The sequence below is a fragment of the Macaca fascicularis genome, chromosome 8 (assembly GCF_037993035.2).
Source record: "Macaca fascicularis isolate 582-1 chromosome 8, T2T-MFA8v1.1".
Lineage (NCBI taxonomy): Eukaryota > Metazoa > Chordata > Mammalia > Primates > Cercopithecidae > Macaca > Macaca fascicularis.
In genome coordinates, this window is record NC_088382.1 from 110,188,900 (window position 1) to 110,212,557 (window position 23,658).

Below are 23,658 nucleotides of genomic sequence, written 5' to 3' on the forward strand. Positions count from 1 at the left end.
CTCTGCAAAAACATCCTACTACAGCCTAAGATTTAAAAATAAAAACTTCCAGTACTAGGAGTTACTGCTATAGGCATATGTTTATAAATATTATAGAATTTTTAATATATTCTATATTTCAAAAAGATTATTCATGGAATTTTAATCAACAAATTTTATATTCACTAGAATTATTTTGTATTTATTATATAATTAGGTGTACACCCCAGTTAGAACATTAGAATATTGCACTTTTTCTAATTACACTATACAGATTCCTCTGATCATCTCCTTTATTGTGGTCTTAATTCTATACATAATTACATTAATTACCATGAGAGAAATGAAGCTAGATAAGGAAAAACCTTGTGAGAAAGTATACATAGTTTTAAAGCTAAGAGACTTATAAGGTATCTGATATCAGGTGCAGGGCCTTACTGCTTTCCAAATTAAAACATTCCAAATAGCATGTTGATTATCGAACTGCTTTCAGTACTCTAAGGACAGAATACAATCATAACAATGGTCAAGCAGAGAACGGGGCAGCCTTTTACTTTCACTACATCCATATTGGTAGGCTCAGACTGCTGTGAGGAAACAAATCAGTATTTCATCACCTCCTTGCTCTAAATCTGTGTGGATAGATCAGAGAAACCCAGGTTTCTTTTTCAGTGATTCCACTTCTTAGAGCCATATTTTCCTCCATTGAAGAGTCACATCTTTAGAAATTGACCCAAAATACATTTATGATATTTTATGAGACTTTCATTTATATAAATCCAGAACACCTAAAAGACTTCATGAAGCCACATAAACATGTATTTTAGAGAAAAAATAGAATGAGCTTCATATGAGTTGATTTGAATTTGCCACTTGTCATTTATGAGACATTAAAAACAAACTCTATACGGTCATGACGAAGTGCAAAAATAAAATAAAAACTAACTCTATAACATGGTTCCTTTTTTTCTAATCTTGAGATTTCCATAGAGTGCTGTGGTATAATATCTTGATGAATACAGTCTATCTTAATGCCAAAACAATGGGAAGAGGTCAAATTTCCTCCATTGATGGTAGGTAGCCCACCTGAATCCCCAAGTTCTTTCACTGTCTTAAGATAGCCTCCAAGGATTTTTAAAATATGAGAGTTTTCTTCAGAGGTCTTCTTCCTTTATGTTCCCAAAAACGCAGTCATCTTTAGCTATCTTAATCTTGCTTTTTCTTGATAGAAAACTAGAGTAGTCTTTCTGCTGTGAAGTAAACAGAGAGGTCAGAAATGTAAATGAAAGGAAATCATTTCCATAACAATAACAAAATCACAGAGGTTAAAATAGTACTGAAAGGGCAACAGAAAGATTATATTTGTATAAGCAATGGTTATTTTAAACAGTTTTATTCTGTAGAAGCTTTATTTTGGGGTGACTGTAAAAACACTCGTTAGGGCTGAGAAGAGCGCCGCCTACTGGTTTGATGTGTCCTGAGCATCTTTTGGGGCCCTGTGATGTCACCCAGGTAACATTTAACTCTACCTGTCTTGCCTCTTTCCCCCTTAAAGCCATGCAACTTTCCATTTTTAACTTTGCCCAAAATCTTTAGTGCACATTCCACACAAACACAAACTTTAAAAAAGAGGCTGGGCGGCTGAGCACAGTGGTTCACGCCTGTAATCCCAGCACTTTGGGAGGCCAAGGCAGGCGGCAGGCGGATCACGAGGTCAGGAGATCAAGACCATCTTGGCCAACATGGTGAAATCCCGTCTCTACTAAAATACAAAAAAATTAGCTAGGCGTGGTGGCTGGCGCCTGTGGTCCCAGCTACTCAGAAGGCTGAGGCAGGGGAATTGCTTGAACCCTGGAGGCAGAGGTTTCAGTGAGCCGAGATTGTGCCACTGCACTCCAGCCTGGTGACAGAGTGACACTCCGTCTCAAGAAAAAAAAAAAAAAAAGAGTCCTGGCACAGTGGCTCACTCCTGTAATCCCAGCACTTTGGGAGGCTGAGGCGGTGGATCACTTGAGGCCAGGAGTTCAAGGCTAGCCTGGCCAACATGGTGAAACCCTGTCTCTACCAAAACTACAAAAACTAGCCGGACATGGTGGTGTGCGCCTCTAATCCCACCTACTCAAGAGGCTGAGCTTGAACCTGGGAGGCAGAGGTTGCAGTGAGCCGAGATCACACCACCACACTCCAGCCTGGGCGAGAGAGTGAGACTCTGTCTCACTTAAAAATATATATATATATATTACACTTAACACGTTTTAGAGGTTAGGGTTACCGCAAATCTTTAATGAGTAATTTGCCTTCGGTACTTAAGAAATCTCAAAGACAGGGTTATGGAAAGCGGAAAGTGAAAAAAAGCTGCAGAGCCCCTCAATGGGCAGGTGGGCTACAATTTTTTTTTCTACGAGGGATTTGTTTTGATAGAGGGCCCTCACTCCCGAGTGGTTAAAGCAACAAACTAATTTTATTTGTTAAACAATGAATAAAGACTGCGTGGGTTCAAATACTGGCTCTGATGTTAACTGACTGTGTGACCTTGAGCAAGTGACTTAACCTTTCTGTGTTTCAGTTCTCTATGTGGATAACAACAGTGCTTTGGTTGTTTACTGGGATTAAAAGAGTTATACATAAAAAGTAATTATAGCAGTTCATGGCTCAGGATAAGGTCTATATAAGGGTTTGCAAAATAAATTAAAACTCAGTATAGTTGGACATTAGGTCTCTTTCTGACCTGCTGGTCCTAGTCACAGCATGAGGTAGTTGGCCTGGATTAGAGTTACCACTCATCTGAGAGGACAGCTGAACTGACCACAGTTGTGCTGAGTGTTATCTGTTGTTCTAGGACAGTGGCTCTCAAACTTGAACATGCATCAGGTTTGTCTGGTGGGCGTGTTAAAGAGATTGCTGCGGTCTTCCCCCAGAGCTGCTGATCCGGTAGGTTTGGGGCCTGAGAATTTGAATTTCTAATAAGATCCACGTGATACAGATGCTGTTGGTCCAGGGACCACACACTGAGAACTGGTGTTCTAGGATAATGGTTCCAAGTCTGGTTGTATAATAGGACCACTTGGGGAGCTTTTAAAAATTCCATTGCCCAGGCCCCTCAGACCAATTAATTCCCCATTTCTGAGGGTGGGACTCAAGTATTGGTTTTTTAGAGGTCCCCAGGTGATTCCAATGTGCAGCCAAAGTTGAGAACCACAGCTCCATGCTGTCGGCATGCTGCTAAAATGGGTGCATTAAAATGATGAAGTGATTACCATCTGCATCTTACAGATAAAGAAATGGAAGTGCGGTGCAGTTAGGTTTTGGATCTGCCTAACGACACATAGCCGGTAAGCAGTAGAGTTCCTATCTCCTCTCTCTATCCAACCAGCCAGAAATGCTGTGATTATGAAGGAGAATGCTTTGCATTTATGCTAGTTTATTTTTCCCTGACTGTATTCATTCAAGAAAGGACTTTATATACTTACATATTTATAAATACTGTACATATACACTAAGGATGCTTACATACACACCAGTCTCTGTGAAGGTGCTGGAGCAATAAGAAATCCCATTCAAATGCTACTTAGAAGTCACTTTTCTTTCATTCATCTACACTAGGATTTGGACTTAGAAAGGAAGAGTTAGTAAGAGCACAGTTAGTTAAGGGCACAGTTCCAGGGTCAGACTGCCTGCTTCCTTCCATCATTGATGGCTGTGCAACCTTGGCAAGTCACATAACCTCTCTGTGCCCTAATATCCTCAACTTATTTACAGGGCTGTGAGGAATGTGTTAATTCACATAAAAGTGCTTAGAATACTGCCTGGCAATAATGAGTGCTCAAAAATGCCATTGATTGTGATTTTTTTCTTTTATTATCTGCACAGCAGACCTAAATGCTCAAAAAAGTATTTTATAAACTTAAAAGTTACTTTATACAGAGTATACTGCAGAAAACCTATGAGGCCAAAATATACTAGATATGTAACATATACAAACTAGAAAGAGAGTTGCCTCCAAAAAAATGCATGGGGTGTACAAAAAAAATCACCAAGGAAATTCTGTGTTTCTCTTGGAAATTTTCTATGTAAAAATTCTTGGTAGTGCTATGGGGTGCTACAATAAAAATACTATATTTTTGTGATGGCCTTCCAATTGGCCCAATCTACATAGAGGAGCTTCTGAGAAACAGAATTCTGACTTATTATTGAAAGTGGGATGACTTTGGTTAAAGAGGAAGAAAGATCAGATTTATCAAAATTATAATATATCAATTACATAATTTTACTCACAGACCTGGCTTTGTTGAATGTGGTATTTTTTACTTTTGCTTTGTTCCGGAACTTCAATCTGCTAAATAGATTAGTGAAATGTCAGTCAGCTCCGCCCAGAGAAGCAAGCACACAAACAATCTATTTAACTAGCACACTTTCCCTTCCACGATAATCCTCTTAACATTCCCAAAGGCTGCCAGTCAACAGGTACACCTGCTTGTCATCTGTGCATTCCTCTTTCGTTCGTCAGGGTCTAAATGTTATAGAAATAAGAGTCCCAAAAAGTTAAGTAAAACTTAATGTTTCACATTAGTGGTTGCCTATGGATTTTGTGATTGAAGAAAGCTTTTAAAAGAACATCACACAAAATGAAACGTCCTTCTAAATCCTGAAATAATTCTTGGGGTTGCAATCCATATGCTGACTCAAAGCCCAGCAGGGCTTTGGTTAATCAAAAGGCACCATTAATCAAACGAAGAATCAAAGCGAAGTTCAAGACACTTGAATATACCTCATGTACATAAGGTAAACTCAATATACCAGCAGGAAACAGATGGTGCAATCTTGGGGTAATTGAGGAGTATGTTAGGAAGGAACCGTTTAACTAGTTAATGGAGGTGTGGGCAGGATTACATTGAATCCATGAAGGGATATTGGGGCCCCCAGGGGCTAGCAATGAGGGGGATTTCCAGAAGATTCCCACCACCTCTAGGCCTGAAGGGGCGAGGGAGCACAGTGGCTGGAACCAGAGAGTAACTGTAGCTATAAAGAGGAGAGATTGCCTGACGGGAGCTGTAGCCCTCAGTAGAGGGACATTCCAACCACAGAGACCCAGCAGGTTCCAACGTGGAGAAATAAACACCCACTGTCACTTTTCTCCCAGCCTCCAATCTCCTGCTGGGTTTCCCAATGAGTTATCCAGGGATGTCCAATCTTTTGGCTTTCCTGGACCACACTGGAAGAAGAGAATTGTCTTGGTCCCCACGTAACATAGCTAATGAGCTTTTTAAAAATCACAAAAAAACCTCAGTGTTTTAAGAAAGTTTATGAATTTGCATTAGGTCACATTCAGACCTGTCCTGGGCTGCATGCAGCCCACAGGCTGTGAGTTGGACAAGCTTGAGTTATCCCACTGAGGGTAAGGTTGCAGTACACAGTCTCTCAGGGCACAGAGCAGAGTGGGAGTGAATCTGGAAAGGCAGAGTGCCTGGCACACCTAGTAAACACCACCTAGCCAGGTTTTTTGGGGAAAGAGTACTTAGATTCTTCTTAATGGGAAAGAAAAGAACTGCTATTAAACAACTGTGCATTAGGTATGTAACTCAAACAGGGCACAGTATTTATTCACTCTACAATTGTCAACATCTCTGTACTAATTGCCTTTCTCCTCCAACATAGTAGCTCTTTGACCCTGGATTCTCAGGTTTAGCCATCATATGGTACACACAGGCATTCATAAATGACAGAATGAAAGAGTGAATTAATTGTTTATTATTGCTTACTTCTCATGAGAATGTAGACTGAGACATTTCAAAATAAGTAGGCTAAATAACATGTCACTGCAAAAAAGCATTCTTTTACCTATGGTTAACTTTGTTGTAAAATCAATTGCTTTAAGGAGGTATGCATAAGACTTCCTTTAGGTTAGTATTCTTAACGGAAATGTTCACATATTCAAGCCTATTTCAATTATTTTATTTTATTTTGAGACAGAGTCTTGCCGTGTTGCCCATGCTAGAATACAGTGGCACAATCTTGGCTCACTGCAACCTCCACCTCCTGGATTCAAACGATTCTCTTGCCTCAGCTTCCCAAGTAGCTGGGACTACAGGTACGCACCACCATGCCCATCTAATTTTTGTATTTTTGGTAGAGATGGGGTTTCACCATGTTGGCCAGGCTGGTCTCAAACTCCTGACCTCAAGTTATCCACCTGCCTCAGCCTCCCAAAGTGCTGGGATTACAGGTGCAAGTCACTGTGCCCAGCCTCAATATTTTTTTAAAAACTAGTTATTAAGTCTTGGTAAATGAGAAATTAACACTCTGATGTTTTATGTGTTTTGCTACTATTATTATTATTTTACAATGTTACCTTAGAGTTTGTAAAGAGTCTTGCAGCCATGAAATACAGAACTTGGAGGAAAATTCTCAGAATTTTCTCTCTCCTAGTTTCCTTCCCCTCCTGACCCCTATGTCAAAGTAAATAAAATAGAACCACTACAAATGTTAAGCAATTCCTGATATAATCAGCTTCCTTGACTTGTTGCAGTAAGACCTTCAATACTTTATATACTAGGGGGAACTAAAGCTGGGGAAACAAGCAAATCTTTTCTCATAATGCAGTATTCCCACACTTTCTTTTTAACCAATAGAATAGTTTCTGTTAATAACACAATCACTCATTTCTGCACAGTAATTTCCCCCTGATTCTCTAAAACTGTGTCCTCCTGCTATGCTCATACCATTATCCTGACTGCCATGCACAGTTTTTCCATTTTCTATATTGGACTAGCTCTTCAAAAGGCTAACATTCCTCAGATATCAGAGGCCACTGCCCTTGGTGTTTCCCCTCCTCACCATATAATAGAAACATTTTTTAAATTGCCAGTTGCCTTTTAAATAGTTTCACCTTGCCTAAAAGGAAAGAAGAATGGAGGGAAAAATACATCTGGTGATGGTAGTTGAGGATGGAGTGAGAGGTGAAAGGTAATCAGAAATCAGAAAGCCGTCTTGTTCTTTGCCATTTTTGAGGGAAACTAATTTTGAGATCAGATCTACTTTTAAGAAAATCAAAGGGAAAAATATACAAACTAGGTATATATTATTAGAAATATAAATTGTTTCTTGCCAGGCATGGTAGCTCATACCTGTAATCCCAGCACTTCAGGAGGCCAAGACAGGCTGAGCTCAAGCTCAGGAGTTTGACGCTAGCTTGGGCAACATAGTGAGACCCCTGTCTCTACCAAAAATACAAAATTAGCCAGGCATGGTGGTGTGTGACTATAGTACCAGCTACTTAGGAGACTGAGGTGGGGAGGATGGCTTTAACTTGGGAGGCGGAGGTTGCAGTGAGCTGAGATTGCACCCCTGCACTCGAGCCTGGAGACAGAGCCTGTCAGAAAAAAAAAAAAAAAAAATGTCTTTTTAAGTCAGAAAATTATTCACCAGCATACTCCTGATGTGCATCTCATATATCCAGATTATGGTTCAATATGTAAAATAATAATAATGCACTTTCAGAAATTCCTTAGGAACACATCTATTGCATAAAATACATCAACTTTCATTTCTTGGTGTCTTTTGGAATTCTCTAAACGGCAGAGATTGTTGGTAGTTTACTCCATTATCCATTCTGCCCTTCTTCCTTAGTAATTACACCCAGTTTTATTTGAACAGACAACACACCCTGCTAAAAGACTACATTTACCAGACTCCCTTGCAGCTAGGCGTGGGCCTGTGATGTGACTATCTTCTGGCCAATGGTTGTAGGGGACATTCTGTGTGAGACTTCTGGAACTCCTCCTTGAAGAGAAGAAGTAAGCCCTGCTTCATATTTTCCTCATACTTGCTGCCTAGAATGTGGATGTAATGATGAGTGTTCTGGCAGCCATTTTGAGCATGAGGTGAAGGCCACACACAGAAGATGGCACAACAGAAAGGTTTGTGTTGATATTATGGAGCCACCATCCAGCCCTAGACTGCCTACCTCTGAACTTCTTTTAGATGAGAGAGAAACAAACTTTTATTGTGTTTAAGACACTTGTTTTGTCTTTTATTTTCTATTATATGCAGCAAAACCTAACTCTAACTAATATACTTTATTTTTAAATAAAGCACTCCTTTATAATTCTGCTCTAATTAAGAGCAGCAAATATTAAGGAAATTGATTCAAGCTTTTGTACAGGAGCATAGCTTTAAGAAGAATGTTACACTTTTTTTTTTCCTCTGGTTTATGGTTAATATTGCCTTTAAGGGCCAGGTACAGTGGCTCTTGTCTGTAATCTCAGCACTTTGGGAAGCCGAGGTGGGATGAGCTCAGGAGCTCAAGACCAGCCTGGGAAACATAGAGAGACCTTATCTCTACAAAAAAATAAATAAATAAAAATAAAAAATTAGCTGGGTGTGGTGGCATATGCCAGTGGTCCCAGCTACTTGGGAGGCCGAAGTAAGAGAATCACCTCAGTCTGGGAAGTTGAGGCTGCAGTGAGCCATGATTGCACCACTGCACTCCAGCCCGGGTGACAGAGCGAGGCCCTGTCTTTAAAAAAATTGTATATATATGTGTGTGTGTGTATATATATACATACATATATATATATATATATACATACATATATATATATATATACACATACATATATATATATATACACACACACATATATATATACACACACATATATAATTTAAGAACTTAATATATTTTTGTTGTGGCTGTATGTTTATATTATTCTTCAGTGCATTTGCTGGACCAAAATTTTAATGATGTCTTCATAAACAGAGCACAAGTTTTATCTTTGAAACATTACCTAAAGCTAACTAAGCTAAGTTAACAATACATTTCTTTTTTCCCTCATTTCTTCTTACTAGGATAAAACTAGCACTATTTAATCTGCTTCTGGGGACCATCTGCCTTGTTTATGGGGCTCATTTGATTACAGTTCTCTTCCCTGCTTCAGATTCTTTAAGATGATCAAAATCTTGAACTCAGAACCTGCCCTGAAAAATACAGACTCTGTGTCCTAGTCCATACAAGCCTTCTACAAGTGCTATGTGTCAGTTTTGACTTGGTGTGTTTCCCTGGAAAACAAGGGAATGTCACCATGGTACATTTATATGGTTTCCTTGAGCCACAGAATGACTTCAATCGACTGTACTTGTGAGGGCGCCCAGAACTCAGGAAGAGTTCAAACACCGAACTGTCTGTTCTCTCTACCTTCCAGGTTCCATTCTACCCAGAGCTTCGTAAATAAAATTCAAGATTAAAATGCAAACTATCCTTACAAAATCCTCTTGGAAACCCAATTTTCAAAATGAAAGGTCTGAACTTTTCATTCCAAGAGCCAAAATAAGTAAAAAAATAAAGAGTTTCCAGAAATAAAACGTGTTAAATATTTAGATAAAGCAATACAAGGGTACTGACTAATGTGCTGATTTTGCTAACCTCAGAGATAAATTAGGGATTTCAACTCATGTGCAAACTTAAGGAACATAGTGTGGTTGTTTTTCTTGAAAACTTTAAATGGATTACTACTTTCTCCATTGTACTGAGTTAACTCTAGCTACTCATTGTACAAGTATTTCCTGAATCAAGTAGCTTACATTTTATTCATCCACATTTGAGAGCACTTCTCCCTTTTAATGAGGCTACTTCAGTTAATTACTTTTTTCTTTCTTCTTTTTTATACCTACAATAATCTCAGCCTAAGAGGGTCCATCCTGCCTGAGAGGTTGGATTTTATTATACGACTGTTTTAAAAAGAGTTTCCTTGATTCTTTTATTGCTTTCATTTACTACTCTCTAGTACATTTTGAATTGTTCGATCAACAAGAGGCAGTGAATTTATTTTCCTTGGAAAAGGTACGTTCAGTTCTAAAAGAAAGAGAAATAATTACAAAACACAACTATTTTCTTAGAAAAAAGCTGGAAAGTAAAGATCAATGTTAACTAAAGATGTTATCCACCCTCTTAGACTAAATTTAAATGAAAACATTAGAAAAGTTTCCCAGCCAGACGCGGTGACTCATGCCTGTAGTCCCAGCACTTTGGGAGGCTGAGATGGGTGAATCACGAGGTCAGGAGATCGAGACCATCCTGGCTAACAAGGTGAAGCCCCGTCTCTACTAAAAAAAAAAATACAAAAAATTAGCCAGGAGTGGTGGAGGGCGCCTGTAGCCCCAGCTACTCAGGAGGCTGAGGCAGGAGAATGGCGTGACCCCTGGAGGCAGAGCTTGCAGTGACCGGAGATTGTGCCACTGCACTCACTCCAGCCTGGGCGACAGAGACTCTGTCTCAAAAAAAAAAAAAGAAAGAAAAAGAGAAAAAGAAAAATTTCCCAATATTTTCTATTATATTTTAAAAAATTAATGTAATATTCTACAAAAGAATTAAGTTTATGAATGTCAACCAGGCATTGGTATTTCTTTCTTTCTTTCTTTTTTATTTTTTTAAGATGGAGTCTCACTCTGTCGCCCAGGCTGGAATGTAATGGTGTCACCTTGGCTCACTGCAACCCCTGCCTTCTGGGATCAAGCAATTCTCCTGCCTCAGCCTCCCCAGTAGCTAGGACTACAGGTGCACACCACCAAGCCCAACTAATTTTGTATATTTAGTGGAGACAGGGGTTCACCATGTTGGCCAGGCTGGTCTCGAACTCCTGACCTCAAGTGATCCCCCCCACTTCGGCCTCCTGAAGTGCTGGGATTACAGGCATGAGCCAGCATGCCTGGCCCCAGGCATTGGTATTTCTAATCATTTAAAAAAAAAAATTGTACTGTCTTGTTTGGGACATACTTGTATCATGATGATGACTAGGCAATTAAAACAGTTTAAAATCTAATATTTACACAGCCTTCTCACCAACCTTTTTGATGAGTTACTAAGCCTTTAATAAATAAATGTACACTAGAACAATAAAGTTTAATTTTATATTGAGAAAAAAAAAGTAGCCTTGAGAGTTTATTTTACTCCTCCCAACTGTTAAAGGCATTTTCATTTGGCACAATGGAATTATCAAGAAGCTATGGATTCTTTCTAGAGACAAACTTACAATAAGATCATCCCCATTGTGTTAAGGACCCCCTCAAGACCCCGACTTGAAGATGTAGCTTCTATAATAAATCTGAAAGCCTCCATGTCAGAGAAGGCTGAAATAAAACAATACAAAGTCGAGGGTTAGAATTCTCAGTAACCCAAAGATGACTTCTCATTGGAAAAATGACTTTAATTCTAAAGACAGGCTTCCTTCTGCCCTGCCATTCTGAGCACTGAGCTACCAGTGGGAAGAGGAGCTCACTTCTGTGGTTTGGAGTCCTCCCTTTAGGACCAGACCTGCTGGCCCAGAGAGCTCATAAGTGTAGACTGGTCTCCAACCGTTGGCTGATGATGGGAACGTAAAGTGAAAAATATACACAGATGAGAGCACTCACCATTTCTGGATTCTTAGCAGCTAGCTTTACCATCTTTTCTGAGATCATCTTTTTCAAGCAGCTACTCAGCAAAAAAGCCTAAGAAATGCAGGAATAAAGAACTCTTGTAACTGAAGAAATCTTCACTCTCTTCCTTCCCTCCTCACACCACAAGGCAGATTTTGAGCTCTGCCCTCCAATAACACACATTCAAGAATTTAGATTTCTTCGTTAACTTCCAGAAGTTTTCTTAAGATCCAGTTAGGAAGTAACTATAAATTTTCTCAATTATGTGGATATATTTACAGCAAATATTTTAAAGAAATGAAAAATGTCCAGGATCTCACTATTAATATTTTTCCTCTTAAAACTCACCCCCTTGCATCCCATGTTTTCTATTATTTTGTAAGTAGATCATGTTTTTTGAGCAACAAACAATAAAAATGAATTATTATTGTTATAATGAGATGAACTGATGATGGTCAATCCTATATTTAATTCTAGACATTGTATACATAATTATTGAGAGACCTCTACTGATCATAAATAGTAACTGGTTTGTTTGAAAGAACATATTAGCAACTTATTGCTTTTACTAAACTGAAAAAAAAGGTTAGCTGTTTTTCTTCACTTCACTTTCTTCTTTTTCTTTTTCTTTCTTTCTTTTTTTTTTTTTTTTTTTTTTTCTGAGACAGAGTCTTGCTCTGTCACCCAGGCTGGAGTGCTGTGGCTGCGATCTCGGCTCACTGCAGCCCCCGACTCCTGGGTTCAAGCGATTCTCCCACCTCAGCCTGCCACCATGCCCAGCTAATTTTTTTGTATTTTTAGTAGAGACAGGGTTTCACCATGTTGGCCAGGCTGGTCTCGAACTCCTGACCTCAAGTGATCCACCCGCCTCGGCCTCCCAAAGTGCTGGGATTACAGGGGTGAGCCACTGTGTCCGGCCTACTTTCTTATTTTTCTAGTATCTTTAATCACTCATGTTCTAGACTGATGGTCACCTCCACTATCCTTCATGGCTTAATCATCATTGGTGCCAAGACACTCACAGTTGTACATCTTGCTACACAAAAGCTGGGCTTCCTTATTCCAGGCTTTGCACTACTATGAGCAAAATTGAAGGTTCCCTATGATTTTCCCATTTGCTCCTTTCCCACTAATCCTTTTTCTCTCTTGTCCTGCTCTTGATTCTTGGCTTGCTGTTTTCTCCATTGGCCCTACTAAGGTTTGGGAAAACTGTCAATGAATGTTGAGGCTATAAGACCTTAGCACAGTGTTGTGTTCAGGGATGGTCACTGTGTTGGAGGGGAGGATGAAAAGGAGAAGGGAGGAGACAGTGAGAGAAAGCACAGTCTGGGGTGGTAGCCAAGTAGAAAGTTCTTAGAGGGGACAACACGGAAAGCAGAATTAGAGGGAAAATGGGCTACATACAGCTCTCAGTGTCTTGCAAGAGTGTAGAGCATGATAGGAATTAATTTTATTTAAAAGGGGAAAAGAGGGAAGAAGAAGAAAGGACTGACATCAATTTTTAAAAGAATTAACAGATGTGGCATTTGTGCAAACATTTTGACTTCCTAGTTTTGCTAATAACTAGCCCTGTTTATATGTTCATATATGTAACCTATGCAAAACCAGATAATAAAATAAACAACAAAACCCTGAGCAAATGCACCTAGGTAGGATGTTTAATAGTGTCAGACCAATTCCATATTCCTATACAATGTACACAAGTACGTAGGCCAGGACTCTGCTATAAACCGTCAGGTTTGTTAAATATGAAAAGATTGAAAATGAATAAAAAATTTTAAAAAGACAAAGTAATAGGATTGAGTTGTTGTGGTTTTTGGTTTTTTTTTTTTTTTTTGAGACTCAGTCTTGCTCTGTCACCCAGGCTGGACAGGCTGGTGCACAGTGGTGTAATCTTGGCTCACTGCAAACTTCGCCTCCCAGGTTCATGGGATTCTCCTGCCTTAACCTCCCGAGTAGCTGGGATTACAGGTGCCTGCCACCATGCCCGGATAATTTTTGTTCTTTTAGTAGAGATGGTGTTTCACCATATTGACCAGGCTGGTCTCGAGCTCCTGACCTCAAGCAATCTGCCCGCCTTGGCCTCCCAAAGTGCTGGGATTACAGGATGAACCACCGCTTCTGGCCAAGGATTCAGATTTCATTTAAAAGGTCTCAAAAAGATTTGGGCCCAAGCCCTCATTTGTATTTGCAAAGCACACAAGTCACATTTCCAATTTTGCAAAACTAGCCCTTGAGTATGTACAACTATTATATATCCATAAAAATTATAACTTCTTAAAAAGTAGCCCTTGGGTGTACATCAATAAAACTCACACTCCAGGGGAAATAAGACCTTACTAGGAATCCTTTGAAAGAATGTTTATTGCACCTCTTTATGGTGGTTTAAACTCATTTGCTACTGACTAGATTTAAAAATCATAGTAAAATTTAACCACACTTAGCATTCTGAGGTTGGGAGGTAGTTTTACTACCCAAATCTCTCTGTGTCTCTCCAAGTGACTGACAATCTTGCCTCAGCAAACCAGTCTACCATTTCCCTAAAGATGTTTCATATTTAAGGTGAACCTAAGGACCCACTGCTTTAACCTAGAATTTCGGTTTAGTACTTCATGTTTTCAGAGGACTTTGATATAATGACTCAACTATACTAGAAGTAAAGAGTCGAAAGGGGCCTTGGTTTCTGAACCAGAATGTTCCATGGAACTTAGCCTGATCACCAGAGACTCAGGTTGAATATGACATTGATGCAAAGAGTACTTTACTATTTTGATTCCATTTCAGAACATCTACAATTTTGGTTCCGATTTGAAATGACTTAATTTAGTAAAAAGGACTTTTCAATTGGATTTGGTGTTTAGATGTTCTCTTTTTTAGCATTTCTACTCCAATTTTAGTTAAAAACCTATGGTAGACGTGGATAGTTGGCTACCCAACAGCCATTGCCCCTTCTTTCCTAAGAGATCCTGATTTTGTTTGGGACAATAACATGCTCAGCCCCTGGCAATGGTTCATGCTTACTCTAAGCCAATCATAAAGCCTGTTTCTCTTTGCTAGATGCTTGGTTCCCAGACTCCCTTGCAGCTAGGAGTGGTCATAGGATCCAGTTCTGGCCATTGAAACACAACAGGAAGTCTACTGGAGGTTTCTGGGGTAAAACTTTTGCTTTCCAGATAAGAGAGATATGGGTTGAGCATCCCTAATCCAAAAGTCCAAAATGTGAAACTTTTTATGCCACTTACATGATGCCACAAGTGGGAAATTCCATACCTGACCTCCTGTGACTAGTAACAGTCAAAATCCAGGTGTACAGCACAGATTCTGTTACTGTTGTTTCACAGGTTTCACAGCTGATACAGGTATTCTGGTGGTGCTATTGTGCTGATTAGCTACCCTGAACACATAATTCTTCACTGTATTAATGTATGTCATATTTTCTACTGTCGATTATTCACATGGGAATAAGTATAAGAAATGGATTGCTTATCAGTAGCATATAAATTCAGAGTCGGGAATGATGGTGATGCCCAACAACAACCACAGATGGTCCACATGGGTGGCTGAGGTAGTGACGCCTTTGCTTTCTGATGGTTCAATGTCCACAAACTTTGTTCCATGCACAAATTTATTTAAAATATCATATAAAATTACCTTCAGGCTGTGTGTTTAAGGTGTATATGAAATATAATTGAATCATGTTTAAACTTGGGTCCCATCCTCAAGATATCTCATTATATACAGTTATACATCACTTAATGATGATGGGGGTAAGTTCTGAGAAATGCATCATTAGGCAAGTTTGTCATTGTGCAAACAACATAGAGTGTAGTTACATAAACCTAGATCATAGAGCCTGCTATTATATACCTAAGCTAGATGATAGAGCATCCCTAGGCTATAAACCTGTGCAGCGTGCTACTGTACTGAATAAATACTGAGGCAATTGTACACAGTGATAAGTATGTGTATCACTTAAACATTGAAAAGGTACTGCAGGAAAAAGGTGAAACATTAAAAAAAAAACATAAAAAAGGTACAGTAAAAATACTATATTATAATCTTATGGGACCACTGCCATATATACACACTGTCATTGACCAAAATGTTATGTACTACATGAATGTATATGCAAATATTTCAAGATAAAAAAAAAAATCTGCAGTTGGAAACAATTCTGGTCCTAAGCATTTGGGATAAGGGCTACTCAACCGGTGGCTTTTTATCTGCTTGGAAAAGCTCAAAAGAATAATATCATCTACCTTCAGTATTCTTATTAACTGAGATCATAAAAATCTATATTGCCTAAGTCAGGAGTTGGCAAACAAGGCCAGATCACTATCTGTTTCTATAAATAAAGTTTTATTGGAACATAACCAGACCCACTTGTTTATCTACTGTCTATGGCTGCTTTTAACAGAGTTGAGCAGTTGCAACAGAGACTGTATGGATCTCAAATCCTAAAATATTTACTATCTGGTCCTTTAAGAAAAAGTCTATGGACTCCTGCTCTAAGCCACTGTTGGTTGAATCTTCTATTACTTGGTAACTAAATTCATTTCTAACTGACACAAAGGCCATGGTGACTAGTAAAATAAAACAAAAACTAAAACAAAATAAAAGGTATTACAGTCCAAATGAGAGTACATAGAATACTCTAGTGTCCTGCTCTAGTTGGGTTAGGGTCATGTGCTTCTCCACCCCAGCAAGCAAGACAGCATTTCAGCACAGAGGGTGTTCAAGGTCTGCCCTGAGAACTCACCTGTTTGGTGTAAATAACAAACCACTGCCAGCAACTATCCTCACTGTATTGAAATCTGAGCTCTAAGTTCTGGTTGAAAGTTCTCTGGGGCCCATCCATATCCAGCAGAGTTCCCTACAAAGGAAAATATTTTATATTCAATGTAAATTTAAATACCCATTAATTGGTCAGATGTAGTGGCTAACACCTGTAATCCCAGCTGAGGCAGGCAGATTGCCTGAGGTCAGGAGTTCGAGACCAGCCTGGCCAACATGGTGAAACCCCATCTCTACTAAAAATACAAAAATTGGCCAGGCATGGTGGCAGGTGCCTGTAATCCCAGCTACTCGGGAGGCTGAGGCAGGAGAATCACTTGAACTAGGGAGGCGGAGTTTGCAGTGAGCGAAGATCACGCCATTGCATTCCAGCCTGGGTGAAAAAAAAAAAAAAAAAGCTCATTAATGTGTTGGGCAAAATATCAAAATGAGGGAGACTGTCCCTATTTCCAAGAAGGTATCAGTCTATGGAGGAGCCATGAAAGTAAATCACCACAGTTTGATATGTTAATAGTTAAGTGTTAGGAAGGAAACACAGGTCTATGGAAGTAAATAGGAGGGGCACCTAACCCAGGCTAGGAGGGCAAAGGAAGGCTCCCTGGAAGGGCCATCTGAGCAGAGGTAGAAACTACCCAAGTTTGTTGTGGTGGTTTTATTTTGGTGGTGTGTAGGGGAGGTGAGAAGTGATTTTTGAAAGAGGAAATACTATAGTGAGTGCAAATGTCCTGAGGCATATTGGAGACACTGAAAGGGACCATGCGTGTCGCTGCAGCACAGGCTCCAAGGCATGGAGGGTGATATGAGAAGAGGCTTAGGACTAGATCCTGAAAGCCTGGTAGGCAACATCTGTGATTTTTGCTTTGCAACATCCATCATTCTTTTTCCTAGTAATGGAGTCTCAAATACCCTTGGGAAAACCATCCCTCTTCCACTGTTGGCTATCTATGTAGGACTGTCAGGGAATGAAAAGTCAGAGGGCAGCATATGACCCAATTTCAGGCCAACTGGACAAGTAATTCTCTCTGCTTCTCATGTTATCTCAGTCAGAGAGACCCAAATCGTAGGTGCTGATAGAGTTCCTATTTCTTAGAAAGCTTGAACTCCTTTGGTTCTTAACTTTCTAAAACCTCTGCATCAGTTTTTCCTTTGAATCTGTAGGTTACTCCATATCCTTCCAACACATCCCGTTTTCCACTATAGTCCAATGTGTTGGTTTCTATTGCTTGCCACCAAAGAGCCTTAACTCTTACAGGTTTTATAAGCTAAGAATCCCTTCCTGCAGATCATATGCAGTACAGAAAAAAGAAATAGGGAAAGAAAAAAGATATTTTTCCCCCAGGGGGCAACAGACATTATCCCAAGGGCGACAGCTTTTCCTTAAGAGGTTTTAGCCAGGTATGGTAGCTCATGCCTGTAATCCCAGCACTTTGGGAGGCTGAGGCAAGAGAATCTCTTGAGCCAGGAGTTCAAAACCAGCCTGGGAACCATAGCAAGACCTTGTCTCCAAAAACAGGAATTATATTTATATTTTAGAAATATTGGTCTGGCAGCATCAGTTAAAACATGAATTGGAGGCTGGGTGCAGCAGTTCATGCCTGTAATTCCAACAATTTGGGAGGCTGAGGCAGGCAGATCACTTGAGGTCAGGAGTTTGAGACCAGCCTGGCCAACATGGTGACACCCCATCTCTACTAAAAACACACCAAAAATTAGCTGGGTGTGGTGGCTGGTGCCTGTAATCCCAGCTACTCAGGAGGCTGAGGCAGGATAATCGCTTGATCCTGGGAGGTGAAGGTTGCAGTGAGCTGAGATTGTACCACTGCACTCCAGCCTGGGCAACAGAGTAAGACTCCATCTCCAAAACAACAACAACAACAACAACAAAAACATGAATTGGAAAACAGCTGTTTTCAGACACTGAACAACAGATAATGCAGCACTGTTAACCCAGAGAGAAGGAAATCCAAATGAAGTGAGCCCGTAAGTATCCCAGCTTACTACCTGAAGGGGTTTCCAGGATATAACACAAAGACAGGGAACCCAAACAGAGCCCAGGGGTCTCAGTGGGTGGAGGAGAAAGGGTAAAAGTTTCAAGAAGTTGAGATTGGAATTTGTGGTGCAGAACACCAAAGACTAGGGCTTTAAACACAGCGAGAGCTCTAGAGAGGTTTTGACAGATCTTTGGCTGAATAATGATCTGTGTGTGTATAGAGTAAACCTACACGAGGCTGGGGAAAGAACATCTGGAAAGCAGTAGGTTGGAAATTGCAGGAGCTCACAAACAAGGATGGAAAGAGTTCATGTTCCCATCAGCCAGAGCAGAGAGACAATAGACAAGATGTCAGGTAGAGTCTTAAGAATGGTAGCTAAGGCATAAAGGGCTAAATTAGCCCTAAAGACTGCTCTGCAACTTCATTAAGGCAGGTGGGCATCTGTAGTCCCAGCTACTCGGGAGGCTGAGGCAGGACAATGGCCTGAATCCGGGAGGCAGAGCTTGCAGTGAGCAGAGATCGCACCACTGCACTCCAGCCTGAGCGACAAGAGCGAGACTCCATCTCAAAAAAATAAATAAATAAAAAATAAAAAAAGAAAAGAAAGTTTAAAAGCAAGCATCAAAAAAGTAAAACTGGCCAGGCATGGGGGCTCATGCCTGTAATCCCAGCACTTTGGGCAGGTGAAGTAGATGACTGCTTGAGGCCAGGAGTTCAAGATCAGCGTGGGAAACATAGCAAGACCCTGTTTCTGCAAAAAATGAAAATTAGCGGGGCATAGGCACATGCTTGTAGTCCCAGCTACTTGGGAGGCTGAGGCAGGAGGATCTCTTGAGCCCACGGGGTTAAGGCTGCAGTAAGCCATAATTGTGCCACTGCACTCCAGCCTGGGTAAGAGAGTGAGACCCTATCTCTTAAAAAAAAAAAAAAAAAAAAAAAAAAAAGTAAAACCAATCCTAAGTAATTTAACTGCACGCCAGAATAACATCTAATATTCTTTAAAGGAATTCAGTAAAATGCGACATTCAACAATGTAAAATTCACAATGTTTAGCATACCACAAAAAATTACCTGGCATGCATAGGAGGAGGAAGATATGATCTGCAAACAGTAGAAAAATCAATCAATGGTGCATACTCAGTGTCAGGTGATAAAAACAAACAAAAAGAAAAAAGAAAAAAGTATCGATCAGTAGAAGTAGATCCGGAAATGACAGAGATGATGGAAATAGTAGCAAAAATATTGAAACTGCTATTTAAAGTATGTTCCATACACTCAGGAATTTGGAGAAAAATAGAAGTATGATAAGGAGAGAAATGAAAGATGTAAAAAAGACCTAAAGAGAACTTCTAGAGATGAAAAATACAACACTAGAAGTATAAATGCACTGGATGGGATAAATAGCAATGTTAGACATTACAGCAGAAAATAGCAATAATCTTAAAGCTATAGCAATAGAAACAACCCCAAATAAAGCAGAGAGAGAAAAAATACTAAGATAAATAAAATCACAATGGGATACCATGTCACATCTATCTACTAGGTTGGCTATAATAAAAAATTGATAACAAGTACTGGCAAGGATGGGGAGAAATCAAAACCCTCTACTGCTAGTGGGGATATAAAATGGTGCAGCCACTTTGGAAAGTAGGCTGGCAGTTCCTCAAAAAGTTAAACACAGAATATCATTTGACCCAATGATAATTCTACTCCTAGGTATATACCCAAGAGACACAAAAACATACGTCTACACAAAAGCTTGTGCACAAATGTTCATAGCAGCATAAACCATAACAGCCAAAATATAGAAGCAACCCAAAAGTCTATCAATGGACGAATGGGTAGAATATGCTATAACCATAAAGTGGACTATTATTTGGCCATAAAAAATAATAAAGTACTGATGATACATGCTACAAGAATGAACCGGGAAACATGCTAAGTAAAAAGCTAGTCACAAGCATCACATGTCATACGATTCCATTAATATAAAATATCCAGAATAGGCAAATCTGTTCTATAGAGACAGAAAGTAGATTAGTGGTTTTTTAGGGCTGGGGGGACAGGAAGGTGACAACTAAAGGGTATGGGGCTTCTTTTTCAGGTGATAAAGTGTTCTAAAATTGATTGTGGTGATGGCTGCACAACTCTGTGAATATACTAAATACCATACCATTGAATCGTATACTTTATATGGGTGAATTGTATGGTATGTGAATTATATCTCAATAAAGCTGTTACAAAGAAAGACATGTGTGATATTGGTGGGGGAATACACACATAGATCAGCCAAACAGAACAGAGAACCTAGAAACAGACCCATACAAACATGCCCGACTGATTTTTGACAAAGGTGTGAAAATAACTCAATTGAGGACAGACAGTCATTTCAACAAATGGTACTGGAGCAACTGGATCTCCAGAAGCAAACAAACAAACAAACAAAAGGTTGGGGATGGGGGAATAACCATCTTATTTTTATTTTATTTTATTTTACTTTGAGACAGGGTCTTGCTCTGTCTCCCAGATTGGAGTGCAGTGGCGTAATCTCAGCTCACTGCAACCTCCCCCTCCCGGACTCAAGGGATTCTCCTACCTCAGCCTCCCAAGTAGCTGGGATTACAGGTGTACACCACCACAGCCCACTCATTTTTGTAGTTTTAGTAGAGACAGGGTTTCTCCATGTTGGCCAGGCTGCTCTCAGACTCCTGACCTCAAGCAATCTGCCCGCCTTGGCCCTCCAAAGCACTGGAATTATAGGCATGAGCCACTGCGCCTGGTCTGATAACCTTATCCTAAGTCTGATCCTCCATACAAAAATTAACTGAAAATAGATCATGAACTTACATGTAAAACCCCTAACTGTAAAACTTTAAAGAAAAAAAATAGAAAAACTTCAGCATCTATAACAGGATTTATCAAAGAGTTCTTGGACTTGACAGTAGAAGCACAATCCAAAGAAGGAAAACTGATGAATCAGATTTAATCAAAATTAAAAATTTTTGCTCTGCAAAAGACCTTGTTTAAGAGGATGAAAAACTATAGAGTGGGCCAGGTGTGGTGGCTCACACCTGTAATCCCAGAACTTTGGGAGGACGAGATGAGCAGATTGTTTGAGGTCAGGAGTTTGAGACCAGCCAAGACAACATGGTGAAACCCCAGCTCTACTAAAAATACAAAATATTAGCCGGGCCTGGTGGCGCATGCCTGTATTCCCAGCTACTCGGGAGGCTGAGGCAGGAGAATCCCTTGAACCTGGGAGGCAGAGGCTGCAGTGAGCTGAGATTGCACCACTGCACTCCAGCCTGGGTGACAGAGTGAGACTCTGTCTCGAAACAAAAACAAACAAACAAACAAACAAAAAAAAAAACCCGAAACTATAGAGTAAGAGAAAATATTTGGAAACCAGATGGCCAACAAAGAACACGTATCTAGAATCCATAAATAACTCTCAAAACTCAACAGGAAAAGCCAAACAATCCAATTCAAAAATGGGTAAAATATATGAGAAGACATTTTACCAAAGAAGATATACAGATGGCAGATAAACACATGAAGATATTCAGCATCATAACCCATTGGGAAATGCAAACTTAAGTCACAATGAAATACCTTTACACATATATTAGAATGACTACAATAAAAAAAAATAGTGACAACACCAAATGCTGGTGAGAATGCAGAAAACTGGCTCACTTGCACATTCCTGGTGGGAATGTAAAATGATATAGCCACTCTCAAAAACAGTTTGGCAGTTTCTTTAAAAAGTAAACATGCAATTACTATATGACCCAGCAATTGTACTGCTGGGCATTTATTCCAGGAAAATGAAGACTCATGGTCAAACACACACCTGTATGTGAAGGTTTATAGCAGCTCTATTCATAATAGCTAAAAACTAGAAACAACCAGAGGTTCTTCAATGAGTAAATGGTGAAGCAAACTTTGGAACAACCAGACCATGGACTGCTGCTCAACAAGAAAAAGAGACAAACTACTGATACAGTCAGCAACTGGATGGACTTCCAACAAGTTATGCAGAGCAAAAACGAGCCAATCTCTAAGGCAATTGATATTTATAGAATGTTCTACCCAAAATGGAAGGCACATTCTTTTAAGATACATGTGAAACATTTACCAAGATAGATCAGAGCTGGGGCCACAACACATGTTTCTATATGTTTCAAAGGGCTAAGATCATACAAAATATTTTCTCTGACCTCCAGGAGGAAAGAGTGGTATAGGGAGAAGGGTTAGGAAACTGTTCAATCCATCCACACAGGGCATGTTGAGACCAAGCTGTGAGTGCGGAGATAGAGGGAAATTTTTTTTTGTCTTTTTATTTTTTTGAGACAGGGTTTTACTGTTGCCCAGGTTGGAGTGCAGTGGCATAATCTCAGCTCACTGCAGCCTCTACCTCCCGTGCTCAATGGATTCTCCCACCTCAGCCTCCCCAGTAGCTGGGACCACAGGTGCACACCACCATGCCTGGCTTATTTTTGTATTAGTTTGTAGAGATGGGATTTTGCCATGTTGCCCAGGCTGGTAAGGGAGACTTTTGAGGGACAGCAAAGTATAGAATGGATAGGCCTCCATTAGCACTTAAATGTGTAGGGTCAGAGAGAGAGAAAAGTCAGAGATAATTTCAAGATTTCTGGTTTGGCAGTTAGGGTGTGGTAGTGGAAATTCCCTTGACCAAGATAGGGAACACAGGCAGAAGAACCCCATGAAAGGCATAAGGAGGAAAGGACACGTCTGCTTTGGGTAAAGGCTGAGTTTGAGATGTCTGTGAGACACCTGGTTGAAGGCATCCGGAGGTAGGAAAAACTGGGCCTTTGAGAAGGATCTGGGCGATTGGTTTCATAGAATATGTAGAGGAATTATGCTACAATGCAATGCCAGAAACACCAGCATTTCAGGAATGCTCAGAGGGAGAAGTGGCCCACAAAAGTAGGGGAGAAAGGAGATTTTTGAGAAGGAAGAAATGGTTGACAGTATCGAAAGCCACAGAGAGGTCAAGTATGAGCCCAGCTGAAAAATTCCCAGGGATTCCATGGATTTAACAAGTGGGTGTCATGCTCTGATAACTTTTGTCCTCTATTAGTTAACCTCAGCTTCCTGTGTAAAGAGGATAACACCACTTAGCTCACTGGGGTCTTACGGGCTGAATTACATAATAGATGAGACAGTGCAGCACAGTCCCTGGTAAAAAGTGGGCACTCAATAAATCTGATAAGGGTTTCTCTTGCAAGGAGCTGGCAATGCAAGCATGATGCCAAGGTGTTGTAAGAAAAACTCTGCCAGTCGGTGCCAGTCTTGAAGGGTAGAGACCTTGTCAGCACCGAGCCCGTAGTAAGTGCTCAATAAATGATAGCTGTTATTGCCATCTGCTGTTATTACTACAGCCACCCTTCAAGCAGTAGGGAGGCCTGCTGTTGGAAGGTGGAAAGATCGATGTTTCTGATTCCCTGGGTGGGGAACC

General features: G+C 40.1%; 1 protein-coding gene across 8 annotated transcripts in view; it reads right to left on the reverse strand.

Annotated features, from left to right (window-relative positions):
- Positions 1-153: 153 nt before the first annotated feature.
- SNX31 (sorting nexin 31) overlaps positions 154-23,658 on the reverse strand; it is a 71,337-nt gene continuing 47,832 nt past the window's right edge. For 6 of the 8 annotated variants that reach the window (XM_045398567.3, XM_073999228.1, XM_045398566.3 and 3 more), the window contains 4 exons: positions 16,151-16,264; positions 11,386-11,463; positions 4,259-4,315; positions 154-1,229 (listed from right to left, as the gene is read on the reverse strand). In XM_045398567.3, the coding sequence (XP_045254502.2) occupies positions 1,134-1,229; positions 4,259-4,315; positions 11,386-11,463; positions 16,151-16,264 (345 nt within the window). In that variant the 3' untranslated portion in view covers positions 154-1,133. The remainder of the gene's footprint in view (positions 1,230-4,258; positions 4,316-11,385; positions 11,464-16,150; positions 16,265-23,658) is intronic. The other 2 variants (XM_065519476.2, XM_065519477.2) reach the window with 2 other exon arrangements.